The following is a 10,947-nucleotide window of genomic DNA, read 5'->3' on the forward strand; positions in this document are numbered from 1 at the left end:
AAATTTATGCGAAAAAATTGGAATAGATTTAATGATCCAAAAATAAATAAATAGAAGTTGAAATTAATTGTAATTTTTCGAAAAAAATGTTGATGACAAAATGAAAAAACTAATAAGAAATAGATCCATTAACATAGAAAAATTAGAAATCTTTCAAGGAAAAAAATAAAATAATATATAAAGAATAAATAAAAGAAAGTATAAAAAATATGCTATTGTAAAAAATGATGTTTGACGAGCGTGAAATCAGATGTAGTATCTCATCCATACCATGGACCGCGAGTGGATGATCGATCGAGCCCTGCGCGTTTGAGGGATGCTGGCCATATTCCCCAATCTTCCAATCCCAGTAGTGAACATCCCTCCTTGGTCAATGCGACGATTAAGGGTTCGTGATTAGGAACTGGAGGATCACCCATAGACCGCCATGCTCTTCTTGTGTTCCTCGTAGTTTAGTTTAATCATTTTCAAATCCTTTTTATTCATATTCTTATTATATTAAATGGATCATTATTTTCAAATTCCGGATCAATTTTTATATTAGTTTCCCTGGCAATCGTGTTTCCTTGTTCAACGAGAAGAAAAAAAAGAAGAAGAAGAAAAGACCAGTAGTAGAGTCTCTTCTCCAGGAAGAAGGTTCGACCTTCTATTTTAATTTTATCTGTGAAAGAAAAGAAATAATTCGATTTTGTAAGTAATTATATTTCTCATTTAGTCAAATTTTATTTCTATTAAAATAATTTTTCATACTTTTTAATAATAATATATTGTATAAAAAGATTATTTTAGAATTAATATGAAATTCGAAGGATCTTATTTTCGTTGAAATAATTAATTTATGTAGGTCAACGTTAATGCGCGTGAAATATTTTTGGTGATCATAATACAATAGGAAATTTGATCATTTTTGAAAATATACAAGTATGAATAATTGTATGTTTAATTTGATTTTTTCTTATCAAATATATATTATTATATAATCCATCAAATTCGTATTGTCCCAGATTCAGAAGAAAATCTTTCAACAAGATGACTAGTTTCAAAGGATTTTATATACCATCGTTTGGGGCGACAGTTAACGTTGCTTGGGAAACATTAAAAGCTAAATGGCCAGAAAATAGTCCATGTATGGAATTAATTCGTGGTACAGGCATGGCTGGTCAAGGTGATCCTCAAACTCGTACCGGTGAATTTAAATCATTCGGAGAAGGTGAAGATAATACCGAGATGACAATGATGAATGGTGAACAAGCACAAAGAGAACAGAACAACGTTGCTGTTGCTGAAGATTCTTTTAGTTATCAGAGAAATGGGTAAGTTTTTTTTTTTTTATGAGTATTAGAATGAATATTTTTTCACGGAGATAAAGTTAAAAGAAGGAATTATTGCAATTATTTATATATTTTGTTGTTTTCTGTTTGTTTTTATAGAGACAAAGCTAGAACAGGAAGTTTGAGCAGTGGAGAGTTCAGCGAATATGATGAAGGTGGTGGAGAATTCGGTGGATCTGGTGTGAAGATTAACGAGTGGCAAGCAGCATGGAATGTTACCAATGCCATTCAGGTGATCAGAGTTTAATTAATTAAAAACAAATAAAATAAAAAGTAAGAGAAGAAATGTGAATGAATGAAATTACGAATATTTTTTGTTTCAAGTTTCATCAATTAAAAAATAATCTTTTATATATAATGAATAAAAAATAAAACCTTTATGTCTTTTCAGGGAATGTTCATCGTATCTCTACCATTTGCAGTTCTGCGAGGTGGTTATTGGGCAATCGCAGCTATGGTCGGTATTGCACATATCTGCTGTTACACTGGTAAGATTCTCGTTGAGTGTTTGTATGAGTTAGATACAGTAACAGGTCAACGTGTCAGAGTACGAGATTCCTATGTAGCCATTGCTAAAGAATGTTTCGGCCCAAGATGGGGTGCAAGGGCAGTTAACATTGCACAAATAATAGAGCTGTTGATGACCTGCATCTTATATGTTGTTGTTTGTGGTGATTTAATGATTGGTTCTTTTCCCGAAGGTGCTATCGACACAAGAAGTTGGATGATGCTTATAGGCATATTTTTACTTCCACTCGGGTTTCTTAAATCCTTGCAACACGTTTCTATGCTCAGTTTTTGGTGTACAATGTCTCATCTTTTCATTAATTTCATTATCGTCGGTTATTGCATCTTGGAGATAGGTGATTGGGGATGGTCTAAAGTTAAGTGGACTATAGACATGAAAAACTTTCCAATCTCGCTTGGTGTAATTGTATTCAGTTACACCTCTCAAATCTTTCTGCCGACATTGGAAGGAAATCTAATAGATCGTTCCAAGTTCGATTGGATGTTAAACTGGAGTCATATAGCTGCTGCAGCCTTTAAATCTCTCTTCGGATGGATTTGCTTTTTGACTTTTCAGAATGATACACAGCAGGTGATAACGAATAATCTTCACTCGGCTGGATTCAAAGGCTTGGTCAATTTTTGTCTAGTAATCAAAGCTGTATTGTCTTATCCTCTGCCATATTATGCTGCCTGTGAACTCCTCGAAAGAGCATTTTTCAGAGGTCGACCCAAAACGATTTTTCCTACAATTTGGACAGTCGATCGAGAGCTCAAAGTTTGGGGTCTAGCGTGGAGAGTCGGTGTAATTGTCTTTACCATTCTTATGGCTATATTCATACCACATTTCAGTATTCTCATGGGTTTCATTGGCTCTTTTACTGGGACCATGTTGTCTTTCATATGGCCTTGCTACTTTCATCTGAAACTTAAAAGAAATTCCATGGAATGGAGTGCAGTGGCATATGATTGTTTTGTCATCTTTTTAGGTATACTCTTTGGAGTTATTGGTGTATATGATTCTGGCACCGCTTTGATCGATGCCTTTGAAATTGGTTTACCTTTTTAAATGTTTCATATATTATTTTTATTGCTTTCATTTTTTCATTCATTTCATCTCAAGCTTGAGAGACATTGAATCACAAATTTTCATTCGATTCTAACGGTATACTACAAAGTATGTAGTGTCTTTTGGAAATAGAAAGATAGACAAATTTTTATGAGTAACATTTAATAAATGCTCGGATTATTCTATCACCTGGTTGCATCCTGGTTCTTCCAACGATCTTCAAAATGATTCTAGTTGGATTCGTCGAAATTCTACAAATAAAGTGTCTTCCATTTAATACTGCTTAGGGTTCTGTCGTAATTAGAAATATTTTGATGATATATTGTACATTTAAATTCAACCAGAACTGACATATCTAACAATATGCAAGATAACAAAGAAATAAGAAAAGAAATGAGGCAACATTTCATAGCTTCAAAAAATTAAATTATTCCTTGATCGTTGAGAATAGAAAAAGAAAAAAAAGAAAACAGAAAGGTCTAAAAAATAAGAGAAGGAAATTTTATGAATTTAGAGCCTTCCAAACTAAACATTTCTTTTCGGAACAATAATAAAAAAGCTTTTTAGACAATTCATTTAGATTACATATCGTCAGACTATAAGCATCGATGTCTTCCACATTGCATATAAAATCTGTCAAAGGTAAAAATCGTTAAAGAACGAGTTATTGGATTTGATAATCCTGATTGTGTACCTAATAATTTTTAAGTATGCTTTGACTAAGAAGCACGCCATAATGACATTCGATGGCCACAATTACACAGTATACTCTCTTGCAAAAGATATATATATATATATATATAAAGAGAAAAAAAGAAACTTAAAAAGAATTATCCCTCGTGTTTGTGTGCCATAGAATATAAAAGATAGTTTGCCTAAACGTAGATGCATTGAAAGTGCCATCGAAGGTTAAATAATAAAATAAAATTAATGTGCAAATATTCGTCGAGTGCAAATTAATAATGCACTTTGTTATGTATGTAATATGTACAAGAAAATTGTACAAATTAATTTAGTCTAATAATCCAACGTCTTCCACAGTTTGTAAAGTCCGTTTAGAATATATATCTTATAATTAGTTTTAAGTAGATGTATTACGTGATTGCGTCGATAATTAAAATGATAAAGAATGAATGTTCTCTCTCATTGAATACATTTCAACAATATTATTTAAATGCATATCAACAATTTCATATAGATTAAGTATTTAACTATCTTTATTTTATTTTTTTTTTTTCTAATGATTTTCTCAATTTGAGAACATTCAAAGCGTTATAATAATTTTTAACTTTTGGTAGACGAACGGAATTAAATTTTTCTATTATAAAATTATTTTTAAATTAGTTTACATATATATATATATATATATATGTTACTTAATCGTGATATTTTTCATTCGAAATAATGATTGATTTGTTTATATTTCCAATTAAAACACTTAGAAATAGTTACAATTATAATCTAACATAACATAATTTGTTGAAGTTAGCTTACACATATGAAATTGAATCGATATTTTTTGTTTAAATTGTACAAATATATAATGTTGTGCTATCGAAATGTTAATTATTATAGGCATTGTTAATTAATAATCACAAATTGAACTTGTCTTCCAATGATGTTTTCCAAAATGGTAATAATAATTATGTATCGCGATTTATTGATCGAGACGAATCTTTGTTAATAATATTAAACGTTATATATTGAGAGTTGTAGCCGTTAAGTATTAACATTTTTAAGGTCTCTCAAGGATTATTAAATTTAANTATATATATATATATATATATATATATATTGCATACATGATTCATGAGAAAGCTAGATGTAAAAATTAAATGTTAATTCACTTTCGACAATGATTTTATTTATTTCTAAACGCAAGAACAGCTAATTTGATATTGTTTCAAACATAATCTAAAATTTATTAAAGTGATAACTATTAGTACTACAATAAAAATATTTGAATTATCTATCTCTGTGAATATAACGACTAATTAAACATTCTTTCTTTTTAAGCACTTTTTCATAGATATATACAAAAAAATTTTCTTATTCAGTAAAATCATTTGAAAATCTGCAAATCTATTTTTCTTTTACTGTATCTTGCACAATTGAACGTACCAAAAAAAGCCTTTCTCATTTTTGTATCTGTGATTAATGATAAGAGGCTTTGTATTCAAAGACAATAATTAATTCTCTATTCGCTCTCTAATTAAAATATATACTGCAACAAAGATAAATACGTACATATGTACAATATGTAGTATCGATATACGTAACTATATCAAGAATATATCTTTAAGTTTTCATAAAAAAAAAAAAAAAAATAAAAATTTTTCAATTATATAGATGATCATACATAGAAACTAATTTCTAATATTTCTGATCAAAGTTATATCATCCTGAAATAGTGCTACGTTGTAATTATGCGTTTGCATAATAATAATAATAATATTAATAATAATAATAATAATAATAATAATAATAGTAATAATAATACCAATAATGATGATGATAATAAATGTATACAATGAAAAAATTTTGAAAACTGAGAACCATTTTTTCATTTAGATTTAAAATCGCTTTGTTAGAAGTGCCATCTTTAAACAACGATGCATTAAAAGTCAACTTGTTCAATGTTTTTTCGTGTAGTTTGAATGTATGTATAGGAGTTTCACAAAATAATATAATCAGGTGCTTCCCTTATTAAAAAGAAAATGGAGATTACAAATAATATATAAATTATCAAAATTTTATGAAATTGTATTTCACTTGTACCTGTTTCGGTTGAATTATTTTAATCAAACCTTTCTCTAGAATTCAATTTCATTTTTATCTAGAGAATACAACTTTCTCTCTTTGGTAAAAAGTTATAGATAAAACCACAAATTAAATTTTTGTTGAATGTCATGCTCTGAATATTCTGCGTCGGTGTATATAAGGTTTGTGTGCTCATTTCAAATTCCATAGTAATAGTCATTTAACATTGCTGTAATAATATAATTATTCGTTGATTTAATGTCATGTTATTCTTAAAAAAATTAATTTTCATATGCTGTTTTTTGTGGTTTGTAATGTATGCATCATCGAATGATAATAAGCCAGACAAATCGTATTATGAAAAATATGGTAAATTTTTGAATAATATTGATTAGCTTTACACGACATTAATTTTAATTAATATCTATATTTGAATAAAGATTTTTTGATTACTTTCATTAAAGAGAAAATTCCACGTGTTAAAATAAAAGTATTTCGTGGTCCAAATGAAGAATGGAATGGTGAAACATTTGCCAAATGGGGATTTTGGATAAAACAACCACATGGCTCATCTGTACATACTGCTTGATGCAAAAAGATTTTTCATAGAATAAATTATGTTTTATGTTGAAGTTTTTAAATTGTTACATTGTTCATATTTCTTCATGATCTTTTACGGAAATTAGAATTAAGTTACGCGGTGACAATTTTGCATCAAATACCGGTTTTAATATCGGATTTAAGTTTCTTTCTGAAAGATACAAAAATCTATCCAAAAGTACTAATGTTTCTACCAATGGTGCTAGTAAAATTCTAAGAGAAGAAAATATAACGATTTGTAACCAATAATCTAAATAATGTTCTACTTTCGGTCCTTCAAGATCCGAATCCTTTGGCTGTAAGTCAGATCGAAGATGACGAGTGGCAAGAAAACAATATCTGAAAGTGAATAATATTTATGCAAAATTTAACACTTCTTAAATTATGTAATATATATTTTATAATTTTTAAAATCTTTTTTTTTTTTTCTTAACTGTTTAAACGTCATATCTTCTGTTACTTTAACATTTTTTAATTGGCTATGGGAAGGCAACAAATCTCTTTCCGTGAGTATATTTTCTAAAACTGCTCTGTAGGTGTGTACCTTAAAAAGCCACACACAAATAATTATTAATTCATAGAGAAATTTTATTATAATTTTTCATACGAAATTATGTCATACTATTAAATCTGTATAGTTGTTGTTCTTCAATTTATCGCAATGCTTTTCAATAGCGTGGCAAGCCACTTCCAAAGCATTATATGAAAGCTTGCGATTCCTAAACGACTTGTACGAGCTAAGTGGATATCCTTTCTGTTTGTTTCCGTTATTAGGCCTAATAAAAAAATCTAAATATGTAAAAGAATCCTTTTTCATATAATAACATAAATAAATAGGATAAATACTCTAACGTCATTTTCATATAACAACATCCCACGATGCACATGAATCTTGCTTCTTTGTTTAACGAATATAGATTTAAGAGAATTGACGCTAAATCCCCACATGGATGTAATCCAATAATTCCATACTTAAGAGATTCTGTATTAATGTTATAAACATTTGTAAATACTTCGTGTAAATGTTTTTTTATTTTTGCTCTTGCATGATCAGAAGTTTCTAACTTCACTGATATATGTTCCAATTTAAGAGGAGAGAAATTAGGCATATGTTTACGTACGGATATCAACAATTCTTCATCGTATAATCTACAAATTTCATTCATAGTAGAATCTATTTTAATAACAACAATGTAAAGAAAATTGGCATAAGTTTACCTAGCTTTAGTTGATAATAATTCATCCTGTTCGATACAAGCTACACATAATCCATATCGGCAAGTTAACATTCTAGCTAAATGTCCAAGTCCTGCTCCAACATCTACTACAGATTTGCAGTCTGACTTGTAGGCATAATGTGCGCATATCTATGTTTTATATATATATATATTGTATATAAATGATCTTAATGATTATGATTCTATTTAAAAATAATCACCTCTGCCATTTGTTCTATCTCATGCGTCTTTTTCTTCTTCACATGTTTTCTGAATAATTTTATAAATTGTGAAGAAGCAGAATCCGAGTCTCCTAATTGTTTTTGTTTGTTATCCGACGAGTATAAAGAAGTTACTTTTTTAGATTCTTTCTTTAATTTTACCAATCTTCCGCATTGCAAAAAGTTATTCAAACCTTTGTAATTTCTATTCAATTGTAGATCATCTATAACTTTACGTAATGCCAGTAACGACAAAGGTAATATTCTTCTACTATAAAAGATACATTATTAATCATAGACTTATTATCGCATATAGAAATATTTGTTTATATGAATTAAAATCAATCTGTAAATTATACCAAGAACATTCTCCTGATAACCATAATCCAAATTCGTCTAGAGGTATATCCTGTAATGCAAGTTTCCAACTTTTTGGTAATTTGTCCCATAATTTTTCTCTATAAAAATCCTATAAAAAAATAATTACATAGATAAAATTATAATAAATGTTATAAAGTTATATATGTAAATATTAATCTAATGCTAATGTTATACAAATTATTTTTAATTAAACGTTTAACTTTTCTAAAAAATTAAATAATCTAATTTCTATATGCAAATATGAAAACACATAAGTTAATTTGTGGTTACGTACCACTACATAAAAGTCTAGCATCCAGCCATATATATCTAATACACAAAATATTTGATCTATTCTTAAACGCACACTTTTACAAATATTACAACCACATTCTGTAATTAAATTGTTAGTTGAAGTCATGACTAATTATAATATAAAACTATTTTCAAACTTTTAAACACGTGTGAGTGTTTGTACGTATGATAATACAACATGAAGAAAATTGTATGGTATAAGCTGTTGATAAGCCTGCAAAGTTGACTCGATATTTTACATTTGAATCGGTGTACGTTATTCTCCTTCTATTATTATCTATATTTGGATGACGGTGGATTGTCTATTTTTTCATCACAATGGTAAATAATAATAAAATATTAATTTATTCATTATGAAGTATGAAAATGAAGATATATATTAAAGTTTAGACATGATTTGACGCTATAATGTAATATAACCTATTTTATCCAAAATGTCTCATATCATAAAATCGTATTAATATTTATTTTAATTTTTTATAATAATCATGTGAACAAATAATTTTGTCTCAGTGTAGAAAAAAACGTTTACTAATTTCTGCCATATTTGGCAGTCTGCAATATTTAATTTTCAGAGTCTAGTGTGCGTTATACTACTTTTAATATGTACCTGTACTTACATCAGATCTATCGCTCCAAGTTTTTTAGATAATCGTTTAGGAAAAGTTGGGTGAGTACAAATAATTTTATTCTACACGTTTGAATTTACATGTGTCAGATAATTGCATAAAATATATAATGATTTCATTGATCTTTAAGCGTATTTATATATTATACGTTAACTTGTACTCATCTTTTATTTGGAATTACTTATAGAAATTCTTTTATTAGATATAATAATTATATATAAATATGTTAATGATTTTTATTATCAGGTTCCTTGGCTTGTTTTGGAAATGTGGACGAATTGGAGAACGGAAAAGTCCATACGTGGCATTAAGTTGTATTTTCATGGCATTTAGTATTTTATTTTGGACATAGACTAGAAATTTTGTCAACAAACTTTTATAAATTTGTACAAAGATATTTTGGGAAAAGATATGGAAATGTTCGTAACATTTAATAAGGTATGAATGATCTAATAGAAACAAGGAATGCATGAGAAATAATAATATTTCTTTGAAAACAGAAATAGAAAAGAAATTCTTTTTAAGCGAACTGTAATTTATAAAGCTACAATGATTTCTAATTGCGTTGTAATATTTATTCATCAACACGTGATTCCTTCCAAAGCTATAGAATTTACATTATCTTGGGAGCATTTTTTATGACTTTTTAAATTATTTTTCATTTTATTTTCACAATATATTTTCTATAAACAACAACATTCTTCTTAATACAATTAATATAGGATTATTATATTAATTTTGTTGTGAGTATCGCTTAGTTATATATATATATATATATATATCGGGTTTATTAAATAGTTACATTTATCATATCTTTAATGTCGCAGATATTCTAAAACTTCCTCAGTAATGTTAAACCACACAACGTGATCTAAAACTTGTACTCCGCAGTAATCGACGTTAACTGTCATACATAATATCGAATGTAATTTTTTTTCTTAGGTGTATGCGTGTACTTATTTTATTTTATACATTCGTTTATCAACGTTTACTATCGTTAATTCACGTCGTTTTATCTACAGAATAAGATATGGTTTTCGATTATGTGAAATAAGTTTCCAATTGTATGTAATAACATATGTCACGATAGAAATTATTATTCAATTTTGCAATTGAAAATATAATGATATAATTAATACTGCAGATTCATCTTATACAATGATGAAGAATACAAAGAATTTTAATAAGAAAAAAATATACTTTGCACTTTATCTAAGAAAGCATATTTATTAATGGCAATTTCGTTAATTTATATAAATTTATCGTGTTCACCTCATCCATCATAATATGGATGTTTGTTTCTATTAATTACATTTACTTAAAAATAGAGGATAATGCTACGATATGTATTAAATGATAAAGCGATACACTTTTAAAACTGATATGTATTATTACACTACAATCAAAGTTAGTTTAGATCGAAACATTTTGTTTAATCATTTTGGTGCTTTTTTTTCTATGAGGTAGAAAAACGACCATATGAATATTTGTCTATATATAAAGACTATAAATATAAATATGATTATTATGATCAGACATTTCTTTTTTTCTTGCTATTATGCATCGGATACAAAAGAGATAATTCTTCACATAAAATGTTATCTTTTTTATATAATATTGATAAGTTAATCACAAATTATAATAATATTATATACAATATTATATCGTCTTATTACATACAATTATTGTCACTTTGTGAATGAAAATTTGAAGGAGATATAGCATTTGCAACTTTGATAAAAACATTCGAATCATTGATAAATTTACAAAGGAAAAGAAAAAGTAAAAATTAAATATTGAAAAAGATAACGATGGGTAAGGTGAACAGCGCATTTTTCCAAATTACTTCTAATAAGAATAAGAAAAAAAACTCTTCCAATGTAAAATATAATTTTTTTTTTTTACTATGTACTCCTCTCTTCATATTATATACTATTT

At 27.6% G+C, this 10,947-nt stretch overlaps 3 protein-coding genes across 4 annotated transcripts; 2 read left to right on the forward strand and 1 right to left on the reverse strand.

The window, feature by feature from the left end:
- Positions 1-319: 319 nt before the first annotated feature.
- LOC106787334 (vesicular inhibitory amino acid transporter) lies at positions 320-3,377 on the forward strand. The gene is made up of 4 exons (XM_014749618.1): positions 320-690; positions 1,005-1,313; positions 1,431-1,563; positions 1,723-3,377. Exons 2-4 carry the CDS (start codon positions 1,030-1,032, stop codon positions 2,905-2,907), a joined length of 1,602 nt encoding a protein of 533 aa, XP_014605104.1. The 5' UTR covers positions 320-690; positions 1,005-1,029; the 3' UTR covers positions 2,908-3,377.
- Positions 3,378-4,336: 959 nt separating this feature from the next.
- LOC106787336 (protein RRNAD1-like) lies at positions 4,337-8,609 on the reverse strand. Of its 2 annotated transcripts, XM_014749620.1 has the most exons (9): positions 8,361-8,609; positions 8,065-8,174; positions 7,706-7,976; positions 7,486-7,634; positions 7,114-7,416; positions 6,890-7,043; positions 6,702-6,811; positions 6,534-6,606; positions 4,337-5,896 (listed from the first exon to the last, which is right to left on the reverse strand). In XM_014749620.1, exons 1-9 carry the CDS (start codon positions 8,484-8,486, stop codon positions 5,888-5,890), a joined length of 1,305 nt encoding a protein of 434 aa, XP_014605106.1. In that variant the 5' UTR covers positions 8,487-8,609; the 3' UTR covers positions 4,337-5,887. The 2 variants fall into 2 exon arrangements, with proteins under 2 accessions (XP_014605106.1, XP_014605105.1); XM_014749619.1 differs by lacking the exon at positions 4,337-5,896 and having other exon boundaries at positions 6,121-6,606.
- On the forward strand, positions 8,362-9,569 carry LOC106787337 (protein kish-A). Its single transcript, XM_014749621.1, has 3 exons — positions 8,362-8,701; positions 8,935-9,050; positions 9,256-9,569. The coding sequence occupies exons 1-3, from the start codon at positions 8,699-8,701 to the stop codon at positions 9,359-9,361; spliced, it is 225 nt and encodes a 74-aa protein (XP_014605107.1). The 5' UTR covers positions 8,362-8,698; the 3' UTR covers positions 9,362-9,569.
- The last annotated feature ends 1,378 nt before the right edge of the window (positions 9,570-10,947 follow it).

This window comes from Polistes canadensis, unplaced genomic scaffold, assembly GCF_001313835.1.
Source record: "Polistes canadensis isolate GaletaPanama2010 unplaced genomic scaffold, ASM131383v1 scaffold_98, whole genome shotgun sequence".
In the NCBI taxonomy this organism is placed as follows: Eukaryota; Metazoa; Arthropoda; class Insecta; order Hymenoptera; family Vespidae; genus Polistes; species Polistes canadensis.

Excerpts from the sequence above, each read along its gene's own strand:
- LOC106787337 (XM_014749621.1), top strand. Across the intron at positions 9,051-9,255 it reads AATCGTTTAGGAAAAGTTGG|GTTCCTTGGCTTGTTTTGGA; the intron begins GTGAGTACAAAT and ends TTTTATTATCAG.
- LOC106787336 (XM_014749619.1), bottom strand. The coding sequence starts at position 8,486 with ATGACTTCAACTAACAATTTAATTACAGAATGTGGTTGTAATATTTGT. Across the intron at positions 7,417-7,485 it reads TTATTATCAACTAAAGCTAG|ATTATACGATGAAGAATTGT; the intron begins GTAAACTTATGC and ends TGAAATTTGTAG. Across the intron at positions 6,607-6,701 it reads GAAGATATGACGTTTAAACA|ATATTGTTTTCTTGCCACTC; the intron begins GTTAAGAAAAAA and ends ATTCACTTTCAG.
- LOC106787334 (XM_014749618.1), top strand. The coding sequence starts at position 1,030 with ATGACTAGTTTCAAAGGATTTTATATACCATCGTTTGGGGCGACAGTT. Across the intron at positions 1,314-1,430 it reads TTTAGTTATCAGAGAAATGG|AGACAAAGCTAGAACAGGAA; the intron begins GTAAGTTTTTTT and ends TTGTTTTTATAG. Across the intron at positions 1,564-1,722 it reads ATGTTACCAATGCCATTCAG|GGAATGTTCATCGTATCTCT; the intron begins GTGATCAGAGTT and ends ATGTCTTTTCAG.